Source organism: Platalea leucorodia (genome assembly GCF_965183815.1).
Source record: "Platalea leucorodia genome assembly, chromosome: 15".
Taxonomy (NCBI): Eukaryota; Metazoa; Chordata; class Aves; order Pelecaniformes; family Threskiornithidae; genus Platalea; species Platalea leucorodia.
Genome location: NC_138837.1, coordinates 4,970,567 through 4,996,476, shown reverse-complemented (window position 1 = coordinate 4,996,476; position 25,910 = coordinate 4,970,567). Strand labels below are relative to the sequence as shown.

Genomic DNA, 25,910 nt, shown 5'->3' with positions numbered 1-25,910 from the left:
TATAACACCACTGATATTAGTACAATCTTGTCAGTTTACACCAACAATGATCAGGACATCAGCAAGATTTGACTGATCTCATGTATAGAATTGCTTAATCTTCTGGATGGATCGTTTCCACCAATCTTCCCAACGCTGAATTGTCAGCAGCTGAGCTGTACTTTCTTCCTGGATCTGGGCAAACTGCTGCTCAAGTTTACATTTGTATTTCTGTGTAAACAACAACAACAACAAAGGACAAAATTGGTAGTGATGAAATATAATTTTACTTTGCCTAAATCCAGGTCCTGATCCACTGTGTCAGAAGATTGCATACAGGCCACTTATTTTCTGCCTTTGACAACAGAACTATATGAACAATGAATTATTCACTGCCTTCCTTCTGTGCTCCTTTTAAAGATTTCTGAAACTAAATTATCAGCAGTATTTAAATTTTGCTAAAAACGCAAGATCTTCATCTCACTTCCATTAGCTCCTAAGATTAAAGAGCTGCCTTTTCTAGAGAACAGAGGGGAAAGCATGCGTCTCAAACATAGAATGCACCTGGCTCTTGCTGGAACTTCCTAAGTCAGGAGTATAAACTGAACTATTACAAAGCTGCTAAAAAGGTATTTCACCTAAACAGAAACTGGTAGACTACCATGAAAACCTCAAGGCACCTTTATTAAAGAGTCCATGCTCCAAAATATAAAATACTGTATTTTTAATGCAACATACGTTCAGGAAAATATTTCTGTGGCATGCATTTACTATATCACACCCTGCTGACAAACTACGTTCACTTCAAAACTGTACTGTAACCAAGTGCTTAGGTACCATAACTGGATACATAAAACACTCATGCAAATTTATAGTTTTAATGGCATTTGCCATTGTTGACAGTGCATTTTACATTTCCATATTAAAAATATATATATTTTAAAAATTAATTCAGTTCACTGGCAGTACGATTACTTCCAGGACAGATGCATAAACACTGACCATTAATTTCCAAATTATTTCACGTAAGAATATTCTCCTAATTGCTGAACGCTACTGTTTCACAAGCTATTGCCAGTGCAAGTCAGAGTCTCAGAGCTGTCTGGAATGTGTTCATTCTTCTAGCAGACTTAGTGAAGAAAGAGTGATCATTTTTATGGCGGAAACAATGCTCTGTGACGGTTCAGGACGTAAGATAGATATGAAGTATCTTACAGCCCTTCACCTTGTATGGAAAAATCATCCTTTGTGATATAAAGCTAGAGCTGTAGGCTTTAGAAAGAAAGGTGAGTGAAAGCAAGCTGTATTGAAATGGCTTTGTGGGTGGCAGCAGCTACTTTTTGAATTGTGATGCTGCTGAAACGCATGGAGTGTCCTGTTTCTGACACCATCCATGCTTCTCTGCTGAAACAGCTCCCCATTGTAACGTATCCGAATGAGAGGGCTCCCTGAGAAACCAACTCTGTCTGCTTTTGACAGCATCACAAAGAAACGGACACGAGAGAGGATTTCTACACACGGTGAATATGTCTTTATCAATATCTATAATTTTCTTCTTAAAAAAAACAAATCCACAACAGTAGCAGCCCCACTCACAGTCCTTTCCCACAGACCAACCTTATATACAGCATCTCTTGCTTCTACTGCTGCTACGTGGCCCAGCGTAGTCTTAGCTGTTGTAACTGATGCAGTTGCTCTGCAAAGAACGGAGTCTGACTGGTCTGTAAGAGTAGTCACGGGTATGCCTGGCCAAGTCCTTTAAAAAACCAAAACAAACCAACCAACCGAAGAAGCCACATGAGAGACAAAGTTAGAAAAGAGAGCAGATTATACTAATTCATGTTACTTGTACTTAAAGTGCAAAAGATTAAATGCTTTTTTTAATCTCCACAAAGGGATTACCCTAAAAACTACCTTATTTAGTACAACCACCTTTTCTTTTAAAACCTTAGGATCTCTGCACAGTAAATAGAATTCTTCTGAGTGAAAATACACAGTATATTCATAGATTTGAAAGTGCTGAATTGACAAATAGTGGCTAGCAAAGCGGCACAGCATTAAAATTGAAATTGTATTGCTTTACAATACAATACGCAATTCACTTTTATTTATTTGGATCCATTGCTATTCTTTCTTTAAAATCATCGCCCACCCAAACTGCCCCATAACTAGTTAAATGACATTGCTAATGATGAGCATAGTGCTCAGCAGTTTCAACAAGTGCAGCAAAAAACTATGAGGACAGCGTCTGATACTAGTTTAGAGAAGAGAAATTACATAGAACAGTGTTCAGTATCTTCAAATATTACCTGCTCCCACGTTCAATTAACTGTTTAACTTCACCGATATCCAGAGGAAGTCCAGCTTGTTTACGGCGGATTAAAGGGGATGTCCCCTCTCTTGGTGTTTCCGTTTCTGGGAGAGAGTAGAACATAGGCTCAGCAACAACAAAACAATGGCAGCAGTACCATTGCTTTGAAGTAACTATATGCTGCTAGATGCTCTTCACTTTCAAGAAATAGCTGTGCATGCTTGATCATGCAAATCTTTCCATTTCAAGTACTATAGCATATAAAAGTCTCCTCTTCTAGGCAAAGTCTCCTGCAATCTTTGAGAAGGAAGTGGAGGCCTGAACAAGCACTCACTTCTTTACTTACTTGCTACTTGTACATCATCAACAGTGATACTTTCATCTAATTCCAGAAGCAGCTTTTCAGTGAGGGCAGCTAGCGCAGAAACAAAGTTCTGAGCACACTCAGCAGCACAGTCCTGTTGGGACATTGGAGACAGGCGAGAGGAATTCTTTTGATAATCCGATCTCCTCTCCTCTTAGTTTAGCTCCAAAAGAACTACACAAATATCCAACCTTGACATTTTGCAACAGCTGCAGATAACAGACATAAGGCTTGAAGTTGCACATAGCAGGGTCTAAAAGTGCCCCTCTGCAGTATTCTCAACACTACCTGTTACCTAAGGTAAAGTACAAAAAGCTATAGAGTTCTGTGAATAGTTCCCCAGTACTTGAATATTTGGGTTAAGCATCTAAACCTGATAAAAACAGCTACCTGTAAATGCACCTTCTGCCTAAATATATATATATAGTCTGCAGACAAGATAGAATTTTGAGTAAGCGGCCTGAGAGAAGCAAAGAGCTTTAATGCTGGGGAACTGACCTTCAATAACCCTAGAGGATGGAGCGGGAAAAGCATTTTGATTCCTGAAGCTCTCCTGTAAAATTCTGCTTATTCTAGTTCTCAATTTTGTGTAGAAAAATGTCAATTATTTGCACTAGTGAAACGCACGCAGAAGAAACCCTTCCAGGCGTTTGTTGTCTGCAAGTAACCAACCAGAGGATGTCACTGTTGCTCCCAATTTAGACTTAGAGCCAATAATTCTGCCATTAAGGTAGAAGTCATCTCTTCTTCAGTATGTTCTTTGAATGATACAAAAGATCAGTTCGTTCCACAATAAATCTATGCACGTGTACATATGCGTTTATGTATATATTGATCTAATGCTGATAGTACAGAACTTAAAAGATATATGAACAGGATTGCCTAAAACTGAAAACATTTTCCAGTTCACTTTTGATGGGGAGGGAAAATGTATCTGAGATGTACTCTCCTTTCCAAAAGCAACATCTAAGTTCATACTAAGGCTTTACGATTACCTGCAGCATCTGTGTGTTGAGATGGATACCATCAGCTTGGTCTTTTTGCCTTTTGATTTCCTCTTGGCACAAAGCATCCAGCTGAAGTAAGTTGTCTGGGTGTCCCAGAGAGGGATGTAACTGATTCTTGTTCACAGCCTGGAAGTAAATACATAAGAAAGAAATGCCTTCAGCAAAGCATGTGCAATTGAGTCACAATAAGGAAGAAGTAAAACCACACATTTCTGTATGAAAGTATTCAGAAAGACAAAGACAGTGTAGTGTATGCCTTGGCTGTCTAGACATAAGCCTTGCAGTGCAGTATATGCCAAATTGCCTATCTGCTGGAGAACAGGGCCTCTGATCTCACCTTGGTTTCTGTTCTCAACAAATAATAATCTCTCCTACCAAGTGGTAAACAAGGTATTTTTTATATTTTTGTATTTCTTCCTGGATTTAACTTAATACTCAGAGAGACAAAATCTCAAGATACTACTCTGTAACACTTTCTGCATGATTTCCATTATGATTCTGTTATCAGTTCTGGTAGTAACGGACAAAATACACCTCTTTTTTGAAAGATAGTAAATAATGATATTTCATTATCCCTATATCATAGTACCTACAAATGAGTGCACCCATACAGCATGAGCTGTATAGCCATACCACAATGTCACAGCCCTTAAAGAGTTTACAATCTACGTGTAAGATGACAGGCAGAGCTGTACAAGATTACAAGAGGCAGCCCAATGCTGGAAGCAGTGAGAGAAGGGACTGAGTTACTAGAAACACAAAGCTTCCAGTAGAGCTATGCAGACTAACTGCAAACACAGAAACTAAATCTGTGGCTAACTCAGCAGTGAGTGATTAAGCAGTGAGATTAATAAAAAGAAAATGTTATAATTCTGATGTGTTTAGCACTGCTTACACTGGAAGCATTCCAATATGTCCATGATACATACCTTCACACTCTCCCAGTCTTCCAGCTGCTTATTGAAGACCTGCCGAATCTGGCCAGTGGAATAGCTGAGCTTCTGCTCGTGTTCTTTTAAAAGACTATCAAATGCCAACTGGGAGACATAAGGGAGCTCCTTCTCAAACAACTTCAATTGATCCTGAAATTCTTTTTGGAAAAGACAGGGTGTTTATGTTACACAGAAGTATTCATTGCAAGGAAAAAAAAAAAAACCCTCAGCGGAGTTGAATGTACACGGCAAGGGTCAAACCACCTGGAATTCTCTCTCTCAGAGATTCTGACCCTGCCATTCCTTTTTCTAGGTCCAATGCTTTGAGAAACATACACTTGCTAAAAGATGTGACCTCGTTCAGGTCTTTCAACTTAGTCAAGTGCCCTTCTACCACGCTTTTTGTAGCTGATAATATTGGGCCAATAATATCGGCCCAATTTCCAGTAAAATCAACTGGAGTTTTTCCACTGAGTGTGATGGATTAAGAAAGCTACATAATTCTCGATCACTGCAATTTTCAGTTTACATAACTGAAAAATTACATACACAAGAAATTAAAAGTCTTAACTGAATGAATTTACCTGTAAGACAGGAATTGTAGTAAACATCTGTCTCACTTTGGTATGACAACAGATTCTGTTTGAGCACTTCAGCACAGCGTTCAAATGTCTCTGGCAGATCTTCAGGCATTGTGATTTGAGGTTTCTCTTTTTGGTAGAACTCCTTCAGGAGGTAAAGATAAAACGGAAAAGCTGTTGATAACACATAAGTTGCATCTAGGCATATAACAGTAGCAGGGATATACAAAGCTATCAACCGCTCTCTTATTCGAGACCCGTTTTCTTCCTCCGATTCTAAAAAGCTCAGTTCATGTTTATGAAGAAACCTGTGATTAAAAATACACTGTATCAAATGCTACTTAAAAATTAGATGCACTGGCAAAGAAAGGAAAATTTTTGGATGGCCATCCAAACATGGCAAAGAACCAAATTATTTCGCTAACACAGGAGTAGACCTATAAAAGCAAAAGTGACTGAAGAACACTGGGTTTTCTTACCTCAGCAAGGCAGAGCAAGCTGTTATTGCCCGTCCAGAGAATATTCAGAATAATCCCCTTAAAAGTACTGAAAACAAACAAAATAAAAAAGTAAAAAAAAAAAAAAAAAAAAAAGACAATCACTGTAAAATGATCACATTGGCAATATTTACTGTTTTTCAACTCCTTTGATCAGGTTTATTTTAATACATTTTTCAGAGTACACAGAAACGAATATTCAGAATGCCTAAGAACCTTCACCCCCATTAGTACAGATTCTCTTCAGAAGCAGCAAGGACTCTGAGCTATTGTAAATGCTTCCTGGAGAACACCTCCACGTCACTGGAACAAAACCAGCAATCTTAGCCAACTTCCCATGCTCAAAACTTACCTTAAGAGCTTCCCATGCATTTTTGAGAAATCAAAAATATTGGAAGGTGGGTCTAGGTGTTTACTGGAAGTATTTTGAAACACAATGTGCAACAAAATTCCCAAGCACTTAAACATCTTAGGCATTAATTTTAATAGTTTTGCATGGCACATATGAAATAGCTCAATTCTATATAGTAAAACTGCACATATCAAGAAAAAAAATGATAATTTTCTTAGAGAAGGAGAATGAAACCATTTAAAAATCACCTCCTAAACAGTTTGTTCCTTGTTTATTCATATAAAGATAATATTGAGCACAAGAATGTAGTGTATACTATTTATTGATATTCTTAGAGGTGAAAATAACTGAAAGACAGGCTATTTTACATTTTCCAGCCCATTTTTTGTAAATGTACAAAATGGGCTCCAATGAGGCCACCCATTTCAGACATTAAACAGAATAAAATGGATGACTTTTATATTCACTATTATTATGCTGCAAAAAGGAACTGTTCTGTAAACATGTTGGCCCATAAATATCAAGGTTAAATACCTCAAAATTCAATGGTGAACTCTATAGTTCATGATTATAAATAAATAAATAGATAAATATAGATAGGTGGGGGGTTTTTGCAGATTAACTTCTATTTCTGCAAATACACATGACTTACTCAGATTCTGGAGGCTTCTCTCCAAATATCTGGAATCTCTTGTCACTGAGAACTGGTCTGGTGTATTTCTGTGTCCTAGGGAGGCAAAACATTAATTTGAAACTATCCACAAGTATTTTCCTTCTCTGGCTGATTATTTGAGCTAGTCAGTCACATGATGGACATGAAACTGAATAAAAATTGGGAAAAATGTAACTCTAAAACTAGTATTACATGAAAATATTTTGTTGATGGAAAAAAATTCTTAGGATTCTCTCCTCAACGGCTCTTCAAAACTTTTCTGTTGTTCTCACTATTACAGTAGCTCATTTCATCTATCTATGGACTAAGCTGAAGACATACTGTTTAGACACCAGACCTGAAAATCAAGCCATATTGATTTAGGAGTGTGGTTAGTCTATATTTCAACAGCTTCAAAATACAAAACAACAGCAGATGAAGGAGAACAAGAAGAAGGTTTTTCCAGCCAAAATCTGAAAATAAAAATGCAGAGCTGATCATGAGGACATAAACAGGGAAGAGGTCCCAAATGATAAGCATTAAGAATTTTTCAAAGAGCAGACAGTGGACAAAGTTTAGGTAAAATTCTGCGTAGGAATATAAGTGGAATTCCTCCTTTCAGGGGTCTTACCTTCCTGGTGGCTTCTTTTTCTTAACAGATGACTTCTTCGTGATCTGAGCGGCAGAGCTGTAAGCAGCAGAGTTCTGAGGACCTTCTTCAGATACTTTTAAGTGAAAATTCTTCTTTGATGTGGGAAGACTTGCTTTATATTTAACAAGGAAAGATTAAGAACATTGTATAAATGCTAACTGAAATCTTTTTTATACAGTTATATAGTTTGTGTTCTCATTTCTATAATGATTCCTTACAACATTAAGGGGACAACTATAGGAACAATCATTTCTGGCAGACAGAACTGAAGTAATGCAGCAGTGGCAACAGCAATAAAAGGTTGTGCACTGGGGCATGAGTAATGGGAATGTCATAGAAAATGTGGTAGATGGGAGGAGATTTAAACCAACATAAAGGCAGGGAATAAGAAGCAGAATCAATGGGCTATATTCATAGTTTTGGCTGTGATGGAATGTGGAAGGGAGAGAGGATATTTTTGGCAGTGGCTGGAGGAGTCGAGCTCTGGAGAAGAGAGATGAGGAAGTGGGAACACTAGGTAGGGAGCAGCTGGGGTTACCTCTGCACTCACCTTTGAGTGAATGATCATGCACTGTGAGAAGGATCCCTGATCCCCTACCTGTTTTCATGACTTCTCTTCTAATTCCTTTCTCCACCCCTTTTCCCTTTTGCTATCACAAATATGGGTACTCTTTACAAAATTATTATCTCATTCTGCAGCGTTCATTGGTTAAGAGCCAAAAATCATCTTATTGTTGCAAAGTAAAGATATCCAAGAAAAAAAACTGGGATGCACAACTCTCTCAGAGCTAGCACGTAAGCCACTGGCCTGGACCATGCTAGACCTGCTCCGTGATATGCTAGGAGCTACAATTTAGATGAATGTGATGTATTAAAAGAAATGCTGGCATACCTGGTCTTAATGAACGCGAGTGATCAGGTCTCTCCTGATTTCGGCCTGAAGATTTTCTGGATGGCTGAATTCTGAAACAAAAAAAACCAAAAAAAAAACCAAAAAAAGAAAAAAAAAAAGAAAAAAAAAAAAGAGCTAAGCAGCTATTGACTACCCTGCTATTTTATATTATATACTATATTATATATTACATAGAGAACTATGTAAGTTCTCTATCCCTACCATGTGCTAAGTGCAGTTAAATTTCTAGGATAATATTTAACAGATAGGATTACTTTTACAACTGACAGTGTCAATATAAGTACTTTCATGGGACTAACTAATTTTTTAACTGGAATTTTGGAATTTCTACAAGCAAAACTGCATTAAAACATTTATTTGCAAATCACACACATACTGTTCATTTCACACTTTATATGTTCATTCAACTATGTAGCATGTAATCACTTTTTAACTAAAATAAGGCTCCAGAAGACAAAAATTTAATACTTAAAATTTATCATAGTGCTATAAACTAGATGTCACTTATTACTCACATTGGGGTATTTTTTGGCTATTAGAACTCTTGTTCTTAGAAAGAAAATGGTCTCAGCTAGACTGATTTTTAAAGCTAGACTGATCAGAAAGTATGTAGTAGTATTACCTATGAACAATATATTCAATAGTTCTGTATATACAAAGGTAAACTAGAAAATATGAATTCAGGAAAACCTTTGTATGCTTCCAGAATATAAATTTTTAAAATACTGTGGTGAAGTCCCTTGTAGTGTTATCATAAGCCTCATGAAGAGAAGAGGTACATATAGCAAATAAAATATAAATAAAGACAGTGACAGATAAATACCTTTAGGCAAACAAGTACTTACTCAAGTAAATTTTTGATAACGCTTATTGATAAATCATCAACTGCAGACTTTCCCATTCTGCTTGGATTTAACAACGGAAATTTGACAGGATCCAGCCCCATCACCATCACTCTGTTCTCATCTCTGAGACACTCTGTTCGAACGGCAACAGCAATCGGACCTTGTAAGGTAACATCCGTTGCAAGAGGGGTAAAGTCCTCCTGAAATGGGAAGAAAAATGAAACCTTGTTGACTGTAGCAGGCAATTAGTGAAAGCATTACATGTAGTTACTGATTACTAAGCAAATCTTCCAAACATACACTATTTTGCTTCACAGGCTGAAAGTTAGTTCTTTATGATTCTAGCAGTAATGTTGTTACAGCTATACAACGCTGAGACACTTGAAAGTGGTTAAGAGTAGATTCTCATAATTATCATAAGCAGTATTTAAGTATATACCCTTAAAACAATGATCCACTGTAGATTACAAAATAAGGACAGACTTTCCAGGCAAGGAAGGGATAAAACCCCACACACTTGATTAAAAAAAAAAAAAAAAAAAAAAAATCTCTTCGGGACACATTTGATTTTTCTTTTTTAAATTATTTAAAGAAACACATGAAATATGTATCTATGAATAGCACTACACCTGGAAAATAAATTCTTGCAAAGAACCGAGCAACTCATTGTGACGCTGCGCACCTTTAACATTTAGGAAACTCAGTGATGACTGATTTACTCAGCCTCTTAAAAAAGCTGACCTAATGTTACAATGTCTTGGACAGCTTGGCATAATGCAGCATCTTTCTTCATTTGAAAATTCAAAGCACGGATTCTGAAAAACCTTTAAAACATATACACATAAAAATTCACTCAGTATTAAATACAATATAGAGAAATTAAACGCTATTTTACATTATCATGTGTCCTCGTTGCTTTTACTAGCAAGCAGCCAAGATACTGGCTCCTCTTTTTTAGTTCTTTCAACACTACTTTGGCAAAATCATACAGCTCTTCGGAAGTCAAAGCCTGAAAGATATGATAATACAGATGGTATTTACTAAACTAGCTATTTCAGACTTCTCAGATACGCTGACTGTTGCACACAACATCATTTGACTCTGTTCTGCTGCCATTTTATTTACACATACATGAAAGCAATAAGATTGTATAGAGGCTATGTTTTTTGTTTGGCAAACAGGAAAACAGGTGCAGGACCTTCCTGAGCAAAAATTCTGTGGTAAAGTACTCTTTCTGCTCACCCCCTGAATGTGTATAAACATACGTCTACCTCAAAAATATTAGTTTATACATTATACAAACACACACAGTGAGTCAAATTAACACCAAGTCAAATTAAATACCATTTCGTGCTGATTAGAACTTACTTCTTCATCTGCAGTAGGATGAGCACAAGCATCTGTCTTCTGATGGAGCTTCTCCAGATAAGAGTTTAATGTCGCTGCCTGCAAATTGGAATTTGCTACCTAAAGCAGAAGCAGATATTGGTGAAGTGAAATCCCATTCAAGGGATTTTCAGAGGCTCCACTTCAAAACCACTAGACTCACAGGTAAAAACAATCACTGGTACTCAGAGGAGAAGCAGAAAACAGTAATTCACAAAAGCAACACTTCATGTCCTTTACTGCACCACTCAAAAATGCTGGTCTATTCAGATGGACATACTCAATGTGCTGCAAGACCATAGTGTTCCAGCATAGCTGCAGCAGTAGTAAAAACATAGTTTAAGCTGATAATGACAGAAAACAGGTTTTGAATGAATATAAAAAGTCTTAATGTTTGTCCACTCTGAATTCAGCCAAAAATCTCTTCAATGGAATAAAAGAGAAATGATTATAGCTCATTTAAACAAAGTTCTGATGTTTCTATTTGTACCTCTGATTTGATTTGCACTCGTAGATTTGTCAAAAATCGTTGGATCTTCTCCATAAAGACTCGATTCATCAAGAGATAATGGAACTTTGTTTCAGACTGATTGATAAGTTCAGTAGCCTTTAAGAATGCCAGAAACAAGAGACAGAACTAATTAATTATTACTTTTTAAAACTTAAATAATAGAACTCACCATTTCTACTTATTTTTTCCATCATGTAATTGCCACACAGAGCAGTCTTACAATCCTAACCTGGGAGCAGGCTGATTATAAATCACATCAAATATGCCAATATAATACATAACTTGAAAGAATGAAACTCTGCACACCTGCTTCAAGCAGCTCGATTCCAGTTTCTCCATATCTGTCTTGATTAAGCATTCAAAAGAGTCAATATGCTTACTTTCTTCCTGAAGACGCTTGCTGAAAGACTTTACCTCCTCAGGAGAAAAGTTACCTCCCTCCAAAAATAATCTGAAAGCAACCAGCAAAGTAAAAGCAATTGGCTAGGAGTCTTCCTTTCTCAAAGACAATTTTAGCTAAGCAGCCCTAAAACATAGATATCAACACCAATGTGATGAAAACAGTACAATAATTGTGGCTTAACAAAATAAATGTGTTTTTTTTTTAAATAGCAAACTAGGTGAACAACAAAATAAACTTTAATTTTACTGTTCTGCCTATGCAACAAATGCTGATGCCCAGAAATAGGTAACTATAAACAACACTCCAATGAAATCTGTATACCTGCAAGCTTTGAGAAAATCCACATTTGAATCCCTTAATTTTCCTAAAGCTTCCTCCAGATAGTTCCGGTAACTCCTCATGGAAACCTGGATCACTTCCAGATGATTATGTAGCTCTGAGTGCAGACTGTTGCTGAAAGAAACTAACCTAACAGCAAGTAATAAAAGACAGGGAAAGCATGTAGAAAGAGGAGCACACATTATGATTCAGAGACTGCTGGCTGTAAAAACATGAACAAAATCTGAGAACTCAAGAGTGGTTTAGTATTCTGAAAGCAAGTCACTGAGCTGTGATCGTTTTGATGAACACTGGGAAGATATCAGCAAGCAGCTGATGCTATTGAAGAGTATCCTTCAGAGCCAGTTAGTCAATTGCTATTACTGTGCAGGTTCAGTAAACTGGATAAAATCTAAACAGATGAAACATCTTTTCTACTTTAAGACTGCCAGCACTTTGAAAATATATGAAAATTGTCATCCATTCAGTACTGATTTTCATTTCTTCAGGGACAGATAAAGGAAACAAAAATCCTTTACTTTTTTTAAAGTTTCATGAAGCAGTCTTCATTGAAGAGTAATGACACATAAAACAGATTCAGAATGCAAACCAGGAACATCTCAGACAGCAATCGGGAGTATTTAACTATGGAAATTCACAGCCAGCCCCACCTGTGGCACACTTACTTCTCAGTCATAGGAGCACTGCAGAAGACGGACTCCATGTCACGGATTCGCGAATGTAAGTTTTTGCTGATGTTATTTTGCTGATCACAAAATTTGATAAATTCAGCTCTCTCCTTTTTCAGACCTTCCACCACCCCGGCACAGTGGCACTCTAGACACTCTTTGTGAAGCAACAGTTCCACTGATAAGAAAAGAAATTTTACAATATGGTCATTATTCTCTGTTTACTGCGGACTATCACAACCACCAGCCAACCTATTATCAGAAGCAGTGGTAAAATAAACTGAGCCAGATCTCAGTGGCTAAAATGTACAAATAAAATACATCCGATTCTGTTTCTTTGACTTTTCTCCTGTGTTTGACATGTATCCCAGGCAGCTCCTAATCCATTCAAATCACAAATGTCTTTTGTTTGCTCTAAGCCTTCTTTTTCCTTTATTTTTGGTCACTGCTGATATCTCCATTATCTCTATTGTCAGTCTTGTAACAAAAGTAAAGGTAAAGGATTTTTTTTTTAATGGAAAATACACTTCTCCCTATTTTGGGGGGGGGGGGGGGGAATCATTTTTGGTCTCCCATCTGGAATGATAGTTGGATAAATCAAGAACCAGCCAATCAGCCTCAAGAAAACTGCCAGAGAAGGCACCTGTCCTCTTTGCAGGAAAAAGTGGAACTGAAAAATTATTTGCCTGTTCTCTCAAAAGAGAATTTTTTATTATTTTTATTATATGTTAAAGACCAACAAACCTGTCTTAAGTAATGTTTTTCCACCAGAAAAACCTGACACTTGCCATACAAAAAAAAAAAAAAAAAGAGTTCTGATTAGTGGTCAATCTGTAGCTCTTCAGTGATATTTCATATTGCTAAATCCTTCCTCTCCTGTATTCCAAAGCCAAGCCCTGGCATTTTGTCTCTCCGAACACTTGCTAATCCTTTTTTTGCAACACTTTTAAAATTATTTTTGTACATTGCAAACTCTTGTTAATTGCAAGGAGAATGAGGACTCAAAATATTGACAACAGAAACTGAATGTTCTATACCCTTTACAATCAAGTGGTTGATCAATGCACTGCTGGGTATTTTCCAAACATAAAATAGCACAAACCAGTATGAGCTATAGAAAAGAAACATCTTTTTTAAAATATATGAGTAACATATTATACTAGGAATTAGTAGACACTCAACTGCTTCCTATTGTCCTCTACTACTGAGTCAACTGACACTGATACAGATTTTGGTCCACTTATGATCGTCTCTCAATGAAGACGTGTAATGCTCAGAGTAAAAAAAAAGTTGGTACCAGCTCTAACGTTGTAGATATTTGTCTGTATATTCTCCTGCCTCTGTTGATGCAAGTGAAGACGCAGCTGAAGTTCTGAATTCAGCTCCTCTTTCTTGGCAGCTACAAAGACACGGGAGTTGGACAAGGACTCTGCAAACCATTTCTCCAAGTGTTCAAAAAAGCAGAGGCGAATCCTATGATTGAAAAAGAAATATTACAGTGAGGAACAGTAAGTAATAAATAAGAATTTATTAAATATATTAATTCTAAGAATTTAACTTCTGACTACAGGAAGATATGGTTTCATTACCATTTGCACAATACTGGTAGAGTTTTTGAGCTGGCTGCATACTACTGGGTAGCAGGCATTTTACCTTCATGGCTGTGCAGGGAATTTGGGCAAATTACTTGCCTTTCTGGAACATGTTTTCTCACTAAATAGTTTTCTGTAAAATATGAATGTTCTGTAAGAGGTAAACGCTTGTGTGGTACTTTGAGAGTCATGGATGAAAAGCAATATAAAAAATTTCTCTTATTTTTATCAATTTAAAAAGAAGAATAACATCAAAATAATTAGATAATTTTTGCATCTTTAGTCTAATGTTTCTTCCGAACAGCTGAAATTTGTCTATTACCTAAAGGGAAAGAAAGAACGTAAACTGTTTTCTACTAACCGTTTCTTTAGCTCTACAAACACGGTTTCTTTGATAAGTACATGTTTCAGGTACATAGGAAGTGATTCTTTTTTTTCATATTTTGTAAAGTAAGTCTCTGGGATATCAGTCTTTCCTGCCTCTTCAACTCCAAGAACCGTGTAAGAGTTTCCACTAGAAGTGGAAAAGGTCTCAACGACAATTTCAGAGCTTTCTGTCTTGCTGCTGTTGAACATAGCCTAGGAAACAACTGGAAATCATCATCTGTTACCTTTAAAGGTATAAGGATAGAATCAACAGTGCGCAAGCTACTGTAAGAATCCTAAGGATATTAAGAATAATGCTCTTGTTCTCAATGTGAACAACATTCATACAGAGAATATGCTTGCAAGTCTCAATAGGCAGAGTCATCAATGTTTTAAAAGGTTTTTGTTATGGTAATAAATTCACGTAACTAAAGACCTGAAATACTCATACTTAGATGCAAATACAGTTTAAATCATTCACCATGGGTTAAGAATACTATGATGAAAGAAAGAAAGATATTTAAAAAAAAAAAATCTACGCAAAAGGTTTTTACAAGGGTAAGAGCAGTGCATAAGGAACGGTTGTAAACTGTTTTATACGCTCCATTTCCCCATAAAAAGGGATCTAAAGCCCTAATAGTCCAGAAATAAATGAAAACAATAAAGACTCCTGTGTGCTTTGTGTACAAACTAAATCTAATCTACTTTAAGGAATTTAGACTTACCTCAGCAAAAAGAAGACTTCATATTCATCATTATTTTGTGCAAGACTTCCTTTGCCTTCAAATTTATCCTCTTGTTCACTTACCTGTGTAAAGCTTACCCCCTGTTCTGCATGCTCAGTTTCTTCACTTTCCTGAGGAATACTCTCCCCATCTTCTTTTTCCTCTGTTTCTTCAGTCTCCTGTTCAAAGGTCTCCTCATTCTCAGCTGTGTTCGTTTCTTCATTTTCTCGTTGAGAACTGTCCGTCTCTTCCTCTCCTTCATTTTCTTGCACAACGCTCTCAGCTTCCTGCTCCACCAGATGTTCAGCTTCTGAAGCCTTAACTAGTTCTTTGCAGTTAAAACAGAGTTTTACTGGTCACAATCCAAAGAAATACAGATTGAAAAACAAGCAAGCAAAAATACCTGTTTGTACCGTTGAGGTATTACCTTGATCTCGAAATGTGAAGTCTGTCTTTCCTTGCAAGTTCTAAAAGCAAAACAACAAAAAACCCCACACAGTTTAAAAATAAGGATTTGCTTGCTTATAAGAAATCCATATTCCTTCTCCAAATATATCTATTTCAATAAGATATGATAGTCTTGAATGGATCACTTCTCTTCTAAAGAAGCCATAGCACTCAAATTGATTAATATAATTTTGTTACCTTGCAGTTTTCTGTGAATGTGCTGAAATGCAGTTTGTAACAAGGACAGAGTTAAAAGTGTGGGACAGAGAAAGGTTTTGTGTTTCCCCCCACCTCTATTTCTGCCAAAAGCACTTCAGTCCCATGGCCAAAACAATGCTTTAGTTTATATAATCTAAATTTTAAAGGTAATGTAAATTTTCCCAAAAGTGAAAAATTAAGACACCAGTAAGATTTTAAACCAGAAGTAGTTTGTTTTCTTTATACCTGTCTGAAGATTTCCTTTACATTAAAATATTGGCTGATGGATGTACTATAAGAAATCAATTCCCGCAAAATAGCTTCTGGGTAAGCCATGACTTTATCCATTAGAATTTTGTTGCATGTCTCATACCTGTCAAATTTAAAGTCACTGTTTAAGAGACTTCAGTATGTGTAGAAATAAAATGAAACATGACTACAAAGTCTTTAAATCCAAATCTAACTTTTTGACCAATGTCATAAAACCTTTAGGCTAAATGTTGTCCTACATCTGTTTGGCCTGAATACAATCACATCCTGGCTTGTTAGTAGAGATTAGTTCATTACAAATATATAAATGCACAAAAGTTAAGAAATCTTCACAATAAAGTATTTCAGATCTTTCATTTTGGACGGGAAACCATTCAAGACCTGTGCTTACATAAGGAATATTAGAAGTGAGAGGTCAAATTACTGTCTTTCATGTTAGTTCTGTATCATGCTCAGCTGTGACTGAAGCTTTTCTGGTTTATTTTCGTTTTACTTGGAAATGAAAACTAATGGTTCAAGCTGAGTCTTGGTTCAAGAAAAATCAATGTTCACACCTGTTTTCATTTACATTTACATTTGTTTTGTCTCCCATATGAAGATAATTATGGGGAAGTTACGTATGTGTTCAAATATTCAGATAGATTACATTCCATCTCTGCAACCCCTCACGGTATTTTCACGCACCTAAAAAGGTACATTACCTTTGGGTTATTTTAAATTGACCTAATGAATATGAAGAGTACTGAACCAACAGCTTTAAACCCAATTACAGTGTGAGGTGTGTGCATGTGTGTGTATCTGCCCCTCAGGTCCACACTGCTCTTCTAATCTGCCTCCGATCTAACAGACAGAAAAGACTTCTGGGTGTGAAAATATAACTGCTTCCTCTCTGGCTACTTAATCCTCAAACCTTCTGCGAAGATCTTCAGCAAGGAGAGTGGTATATGCCAATTTTGATGTGATTTTTAAAGATGCGAATGCCCGATCATGAGAAATGTAACAGGAAGATTACCAAAATATATCCTTTGGCTATCTGAAAGTTATTAGTAACTTCTAGTCCTTGCAACCTTGAAAGAGATCAAATCCGTGAGCACAGCTGATGGCACAGACCTACTTTCCGATCCCTGCATTTCAAGAATCTGAACTACAACTTGTACCTTCTGAATAAATAATTATCCCATTGGCGTGGGTGACATAGTATACTACGTAATAGTACTGAGCCAGTATATTTTTTAAATGATACCAGTTTTCCTTAGTCCTGCTTCTAAAATGTGGGTATTATTTGCCTTAACCTTGTTCAATATGGAAATTATTTTATGTTACATTCTTACATGAAGTAGCAAGCGGTGTTTTCCACACCCTCACACTACAGCATAAACAAGACCTAAGTAGTACAACCAACATTCAAATATGCTTTACTTTTTAAGTTTGCACTACAAAATTCATACCTAGCTTTAATGTCATCTAAAGAAGAAAGGGCATTCTCCAAATATTTCTTCATCTTTTCTTCAGAGCTCGCTGTTCTCATTTTATCCAAAATGACATCCAGATTAGCTTCCATCATCTAAGGCCACATAAAAAGAACCCAGTAAACAGGACTTGGTAATTACTAAAATGCTTCATAACTATTTAGGATTCAAATAATTTAATTATGTACATATATTTACACCAACGAAGGGAAGCTACCTTACCAAAACTCATCTACTATGAAGATCTCTCATCGATAACGAACATCTCTGACGTTGCCACCCCAAGTTGCATGTTACACCCATAATATGAGGACCTGACATACAAACAAGACTCTATACCTGCACAAGATCTTATGTGTAATAGAAACTTGCAGCCACTTAATACATAAAATATGATCTTTATCACTGTTGCCATATAAAGAATAAGATAGGACCGTCCATTAAGTGTGAAACAAACAGCTAGCAAAAAATGTAGCTGACAGAATGAAACTACCCTGTAGAAATTCCAGTATAAATGTCAAAGATTATGTTTTAAATTTTATACCAGGTGTTTTGAATTCCAGAGGGTTCTCTGCATTAAGAAGTCCTTTCTTTACATCATACTGCATCCTCGGTTTTATGTTTATACCTGTATTAAGTTATCCTGTTTCCATCTGCATTCGTCTAATTTCTTCTGAAGTTCACCTTCCTGCTGGGACAGTTTGAGTTGATGGACATCCCAGAGACCCATGGCCTCCTGGAAATAGCTGTACAAGTCTCTACAATTCCGCTCATTCTGTTTAGCCAGCTCCTCAAAGTCTCTCTGAAGAAATACATTTAAGTGAACCAGTTACTATTAAACTGTTTGCTGGAAGGTGAAATGAATGAGTAAAAGGGGACACATAACATGATAAAAGGCTGCCTGGAAGTACACTATCAGTATTCAGCACGGTCTCTTCTGCTTGGAGAGGAAAAAATAGTCCAAGTAAACTGGATAAGAATGTGGATTTTTGTTCTAGAAGCTGAGTATCCAAACTTCTGTTTATTCTTCTGGTGCTGTAAAGCACAGAATCACCAGGTTCTGCATATGCCCTGAAGTACCTGGCCATCTATCATTTTAGGAACAACTGCCCAGTCATTTTCATGTACGGACTCATAAAAGATAGGATTGAAAGAAATTTGGGAGATCATTTAAACCTATTCCTCTGCCTCCAGGCAGGATGGGCTATACCTAATTCATCCCTGACAACCTATTATAAATATAAACCAAACAATTCTGAACTCTTCTCCTTGAATCACACCAAACTTTTTTAATTTGTGGGGCAGGTGTTCAGTCACACTGTGGACCTCTTGCTAACGTGACATCAATAGCCTAAGATGCACGTGGCGTTTCAGGCAGCAGCGCAGGAAGAACAGGCTACTCCCGGAGAGTAATAACAATAAATGTAATAAACATACATCCATATGCTCCAGTTCTTCTTCAAACTGACTTTTTAGTTTCTCAGTCAACTGAAGTAAGTCAGAATTCACAATTTCTTCAGCCTCTTTTTTTGTACAAACATTCAGATTCAACAGGTTGTCCTAAATGAAAAGAATGCTAAGTTATTGACATGCATATAATGTAACAAATATTGTGTGGCTTTTAGAGAGCATGGCTAAACTTAGTGTTTCTTCTTTTCTTGTGAATGGATAGAGATTCAACCCCCTAGATCTCACATTCTGTTAGGAAACAGTATAACTCTATTGTGACACAAATGGAGAAACTGAGGCAGAGGTGTGGAATTTCTTTCCCAAGATAAGACAGATTCATCACAAAGGCTGAGGGTTCTGACCCTGCAGCCTCCACCTAAACGTGGGATGGTTCTTCTTTCATTATTGGCATTTGTTACTGCTTTTACTCATTTCAAGTGCAAATACCACAGGCTGCTGTGAAACAAAATGGACAGTAAGTTTTCTAACAGAGTAAGACAGAGGTTAAAAATTAATTTCACTTGTTATCTCAACGTTTGGTGGATCCTCAAACGTGTATTGCTGTAACAAGACACTGTACACTGTTACCAACAATCCTTCCAAGAATCCGCAAAGCTATGACACTAACCTTGCATAACTGCAATTCTGCCAAACATTTTTGCTGGAGCATCTCATACTGGATGCGTATTTTCATCATACACCGCACATTGTGGGCATCTGAAGGACATGGAGGAACAGACCATTGTAAAGATTTCCATATTTCACAGTGCAGCGTGAAATGGAAACATGACAGAGGACCTGGGCTGAGTCTCAGCACAAGTAATATATCTCAGTAGTGTGTTCACACTTGTACGACACTATCGACCAATAAAGTAAGATGTTTTAATACAAACCTTTTTATCATTATGCTTAAAAGTAGTGAGCTATTTACAATTGCTAGCAACTTCGTGCTATTATACAGGCTACGAACATTAACACAGGACGTGCTCTGGAGAAAGAGAAGGTAGACACACAGAGGGAAGGCACACTACAGGACCCAGCGAAAGGAAGCATCTCAAATACTTCCCCTCTCATTCTCCAAGAGGTAAAAAGGAATATTTTTGTATGATTGAGAACTGATCTGCATTAAAATTAACCTTCTGTTTTCCCCAGATTAATTCTAACCAGGTTGGTTCCTGCTAGATCTCACCATGCAAAGATGCTTGTGCTGGCAAGAGGGAGGTGATACAATAGACAGCTTATTGTGGTCGCATTGCTAGCTCAAAGCAACTTAGAAGGTACATGGAAATACACGGAACAAAGAATATAGCAAACATATACTTTCAAAGCAACCGTCTGACTCATTACTGCCTGGAAAAAAGAAAGAAAGAATTGCTTGAATTCCAGTCTGTTTTTATGATTTCCCAACTTACCTATACTTTTGTTTAAATTCACCAAAGATCTGTACCATTCATTTATCTCAGCTTTTGTGTGTGTTGGAGGCAACAAATCACTATTGAAATAGGAAACAAGAGTCAGATATCTTCCAATACAATCCAGTCAGTTCTTAAAGGATAAAATTATGAATCAGAGTAACCATACTCTTGTGCTTTATTTTATTTACAGCTGTATCAGCAATGAAAATAAAACAAGATGACTGCTGTTTTTCAAGGCCACTGTTTACTGACAAGGAACTAACTGTAACATGTCTTGTTGCTACATACACTGTAAAAGAAAAACTGTAAATATTGTAATGCACTGCACCCAAACCATCTTCTTCTTGTCAGGATGGACGTTCAAACATAGCGGTGTTGGATTTCTATCAAGACTCCTTTCTTAATTTCTTATACAAATTAAACTCCCCCACAGAAATCATGCCGTGACAAGATCACCAATTTTTACTTATCTACCCATCCTCGTCTGCCCCTTTCTACTACGTTTCAAATGTTAGTAAGATTTACTTTTGTGTTTCTGCATTTCTAGCCTGCGATCACCCCCGATTTAGTGTAACTGCTGCATTAAAAAAACAGGAATGCATTTTTTCCATTAAAAAGAGCTTTACAAAAGAAGTTTAGGCCCTGCCTTACTGCTGCATTGTACAACTGCACACTGAAAGGGAGCAAAGTGAATTTTGTAGTCAAGTCCCTCATTAACTCTAGAAATAATTCTATTTTCCTTTGTTCCTGTTCACTCTTTTGTCATACCCAAGGTGCTGCAAAGACTCCAGTCTCCTTTCACTAAGTAAAATCTGATCCGTTATCATATTTTCCATTTCTCTTTTTACAGATGGGGGATTCTGTATTTCCTCACTTCCCATAAATTCTCTGTAGGATGGAAGAATACATTGAAGTAAATATCTGTTTGGGAAAAATTCATGTTTGAAATACAAATACAAAATATGTTTTGTACATACCAGGTAAAAAAAGAATGCTAAATTCTTTTAGCTTTTTAGTTTTATAATGGAAAAATGATAAAATATTACTGTTTGTAGAAAACACAATTGAACACTAGTCACTTTGTGTTATTCATAGTCCAAAATAGAACTGTAAAATTTCTGACCTGAAACTGTGAACTACATAGTTCTTTTGGATGAGCTTCCAGTCCTTGACTCTATCTTGCCATGTCAATCGATGTGCCAATTCCGTCTTCATCTCTGATTTCATTAGATTAAAGAACAGCTTGGCAATTGCCCTCTGATTAGCCAACAGTGCTCTGTTAATCATCTGCGTGTTAAAAAATAAAAACAGGAATAAAAGCAGCATATAACAAAAAAAAAAAAAAAAGCCCCTTCTATGTAAAATGAGGGAAAAAGAATAAAAATGATAAAGAATAGCCTGCAAAATAGAAAACTCTCCTATATCACAGTGATTGATAGGTAGAAATAATGAATTTCAATTGGAAAAAAAGACATTCTGGGAATATTCAGATTGCTACCTTCTCGCAGGTAAACCAGACTCTCAGTATGAAAGATTTACCATGGCCTCATCATTCATGAACCTGTAAACATCAGCTGACAAGAAGAAGGAAATTTCCTCCAGTATCACAGTATACTTCCTCAGTACATCTGTTATCTGTGCAATAAAAGAGCAAAACAAAAAAACCATCCGTATAACTCAAATGTCAGTTTCCCAAGTTAAGCAATGATAGGAACAAGACAATTTTTTCTATTAAAATAAATTGGCTGATAGACAGGTTGAGAAGTGAATCTTAAAATACCTATCTTAAATATCTTAAATACTGATTTTTTTTAATCATTCATAAAAACAGTAACTAAAACATTCCATTTTGTTACTACTCAACTGAGTTCTCTTTAATATCTGTGATAATTGAGTGCTCTGCAGACAGGCTGCAATTTGAATTTAAAAATCAAACCAACGTCCTTTCATGTACCTGTAGTGAATCCACCACTGGTTGTTTTAAGCGGACACGAAATTTAAGCAAATGTGGTCATCTCTGGTATTTTTCATAACTAAACAAACAGGAAAGTTACTGGTGATACTGTTGGACCTATTAATCACGTCCATATCACAAAGAGAGGGCAAACTGACACAGGTGTAACAGATAGCTTTTGTCTGCCCACGCAGACGAAGCAGCACGGACTTCCTTATGGACTGTCCGTTTATTTATCCAAACATTTACTGTGATGTCCAATGACTTTTACAGGTCAGGCTGAAGCCTACCTAACTGTAGCATGTCTGCTACTGATACCCAGCCTACCCATACTAAAATGAGCTAAGGCACATCTGTGCACGTTCTCAGCTGCAGCACAGGTATGTCCCAACAAAACAACATGGGACCTGTTGACAGTTTGACCTAAATAACCTGCAGAAGAATAAAAGCAGCTCACATATTCCTTGCAGCTTTACTACAGGTAATTGGGGAACAAACACCTTGTAACTGGGAAAGAAGTATCTTCTCCTGATTACATGGGTATAAAATGAGAGAATGATCTATTGGTGAAAAGACAGTCATCACCTGCACAACAGAACCCCTGGCAGACCTTTTCGACTCCTGTGGAAACAAGCTACTCTTTGCCCTGCATCCAGCATTATGAGCAAATAATAGTCTTATGCTTAATTAACAGCTATTAAAACTACATCTCACTTTATCAGCTCGACTCCATTCGACCTTTCTTAAGGATTCATCCATTTCCCTAATCCATTTCCTTCTGGTCAAGGATTCCTGACGGATGGTGTTCCACAGTTCTTCCAAACCCTACAAGAAGGATTTACTCACAATGTCATTGAAAAGGAAATGTCAAAAAAACCCCACCAACCAACCAACCAAAAAAAAAAAACCTAAAACACAAACAAGCATTTATACCTTAAAACTACAGCAAGACATGAGAAGCTATGTTACACAGACCAGGTACCAATAACTAAAGATGAGAAAACAGCATGAGCTGCCTTACTTCAATCGAGAAACCTTCCAGAGTAATGTCAAACTCCATCTTTCTAAACAGAAGTTCAATTTTTCTATCAGATTCCATCAGTTTTGTCAGAAGGAATCTTCCAGGCTCCAAAACAAAGGGTTCCATCTCCTAAAAAGGTAAGGAAGTCAGTCTGATCTTTTGAATATTAAGACCTGACCCTAGTATAGCACTCCAGACTATCTGGATTACAAAATCCAGTCTTACCCTGCCGATGCAGGCAAGCTCATGATACATTGAGGTCACTGCTGCATCGTGACGGCCTCGCCGGCGTTCTGACAGGCGTTCCAAGATATTACTCCTCGTTTCCTCAGGAACTGCCAAGAAAGAAATGAGGGTGACATAGCTTGGAACTGCTGCCGAATACATAATGTGTGCACAGTGAATCACTAAATCCACACTGCGACCTCTGTAGTTTGTGCAGCTATGACAGTGCACGACAGCTTTCCACAGGAAGGGAAATTTATGCAAATATACGTTAAAAATAGTAGAACATATTTTAAAATCTCCTGTGATTTTATTAATGTGTGATTTTCAGAAGGGTAAAAGCATGGAAGCTATGAACTAAGTTCAGGTATGATGGAAAAAGCCTGCAACTTCCAAGAATGAGATCTGCTTACATCATAACTGGAATTTACCACCTAAACACAAACTGTGATTGATCGACAATTTTACAACCATTTTTTCTATAAGCAGACTCTTCATCTCAAAATGACTTACAAGTCATCAAAAATGCGTCAGGTCGTTTCTGAGCTTGATTTTATACTTTGTTCAGCTAAAACCATTATATGTATGGTGGCTTGTAAAAACGCAAATTGAAATACCTGACATTAAGGGAAATAAATTTTACCAACAAAATCAGGTAGGGATCCGACTTCCTCAGCTGCATTTACATCTACACTTTTCCAAGCCTTTTGAAATGTTGTAGCTTCTCTGAAACAGAAAGAGAATAAAGCTTTGATTTCTACTAAATACGTAAGAGTAGGGATCTGCAATCGGTATAATAGTCAATTTAATTGGCAAAATGTAACATTTAAGTGAACATAAGCATCATTCTAACTTCAAAGAATGTGGTTCAAAGAATTAACGTTGCTTCTTCTGAGATGAATTGGACTGAGTAATTATCTCTCCTGGGTTGATCACAACCTCAAATCTGCTATGATGGCATAAAAAGCAATAATGCTAGATTTAATACAGCTAAACTACAAAGACATCCATACTGTCTCTAAAAGGTATAAAAATCTATGAATTGTTAAGTAAGAACTAGCTAGAAATGTGGAAATAGCCTTTATCTGGCGGCTGCTCTTCCCCCCAGCTGGGGCACTGTTTCTCCTTGGGGGAAGTGAGAATAAGGGTGCCATTATTCAGCAAAGAGTTAGGGTGAAAAGGATGGACACACTAATTTCTTTTCTTGGTCATTACATAATCATTACTGCATCATCACATAAACCATTAACACAGTTTAAATATTGTTCAAAAATACATATCAGACTGGGCTTATATCTAGATTGCTTTGAACAAAAAAGACATACAATTTCTTTTTAAAAGAAAAGCCATACAATACGTCCATCATTGCAAATATTAGCCTGTCAGTCGGCACTTTAACAGGCAGCAGCTCATTATACTCAATTTACACCTGGCAAGGAGACAGTCTATGACAAGCCGTTAGTGCTGTGACCAGGACTTCAGGAGCGTCTAGCTCCCAGTGCAAACCTTACAACTTCATACTCATAGTCATGAACGTATAATTGGGGTTTTACGCTTCCGTTCTCTACCTGTATGACGGTGGCTTTTCTGTGGAGTCATTGTAGGGCGTTCTTTCAACACGCTTCTGCTGGTAACACGGTAGTAGCCTGGCATCAGTAGAAATTTCTGAGCCCCTAACCAAAGCGAGCCTTTCATTCTTTATAGAAAACCTAGTCTTGTTCCTTACTTTATCCAAAGAGCGAACTAAGTGAGCCTTCAAAGAACCAAAATCAAAATGGTTAGAATTCTTTCCAACCTACTGAACAGAGAATAATAACAAAATAATTGATAAAAAGAGCGGGGGAAAGGCGGCAGAAGAGAAGGGTAAAATAATTAACACTACTTGGCCCATGCATAGCAATTTTCATCCAAGACTATTTGCAAAATAGGAAAAAAAAGATATCCCTTTCCTCAGAGAGGAAAACTGAAGCAAACGAGATTGTGTGCCCAGGTTGTGGTTATGAGGAGAGTCAACAGCAGCGTGAGAAACACCTGCATCTGGCTTACCGTGCCTCTTAATGTACCTTTTACTGCTGCCTTATAACGATTCTACCTTCAACTAATGTATCCTGATACACAGTGAAGACACGGGAACACCCGTAGGTGCTTTAGAAAGTATATGCCGAAGATAACACAGTTGTTTTCTACTAAAACAAACAAAAACCGGAAAGGTTGAAACTGAGCTCTGGCCTGAGGTCACCACTTTAACAGCCAGCGAACAACAGACCCACATAACTAACTCATTTGGTTCTTACCCGTTTACTTTTTTTTTTTTTTACCTGATCTTGAAAGATCTGTCTGCAGACTTCCCCGCTGGGCAGGAGGCGCACAGCCCCCGCCGGCTGCAT

General features: G+C 37.0%; 1 protein-coding gene across 1 annotated transcript; it reads right to left on the bottom strand.

The window, feature by feature from the left end:
- Window positions 1-78: 78 nt before the first annotated feature.
- On the bottom strand, window positions 79-25,910 carry CCDC180 (coiled-coil domain containing 180; the record flags this gene model as incomplete). Its single annotated transcript, XM_082327866.1, has 37 exons — window positions 79-210; window positions 1,597-1,735; window positions 2,289-2,394; window positions 2,637-2,748; window positions 3,650-3,787; window positions 4,591-4,751; window positions 5,178-5,319; window positions 5,654-5,720; window positions 6,676-6,750; window positions 7,307-7,439; window positions 8,220-8,290; window positions 9,086-9,309; window positions 9,981-10,094; window positions 10,454-10,552; window positions 10,962-11,078; window positions 11,289-11,433; window positions 11,707-11,853; window positions 12,390-12,570; window positions 13,690-13,865; window positions 14,346-14,563; window positions 15,159-15,397; window positions 15,503-15,542; window positions 15,967-16,093; window positions 17,439-17,554; window positions 18,088-18,261; window positions 18,897-19,019; window positions 19,537-19,625; window positions 20,321-20,400; window positions 21,092-21,211; window positions 21,447-21,610; window positions 21,863-21,958; window positions 22,992-23,102; window positions 23,299-23,427; window positions 23,524-23,633; window positions 24,167-24,249; window positions 25,092-25,276; window positions 25,842-25,910. 37 exons carry the CDS (start codon window positions 25,908-25,910, stop codon window positions 79-81), a joined length of 4,752 nt encoding a protein of 1,583 aa, XP_082183992.1.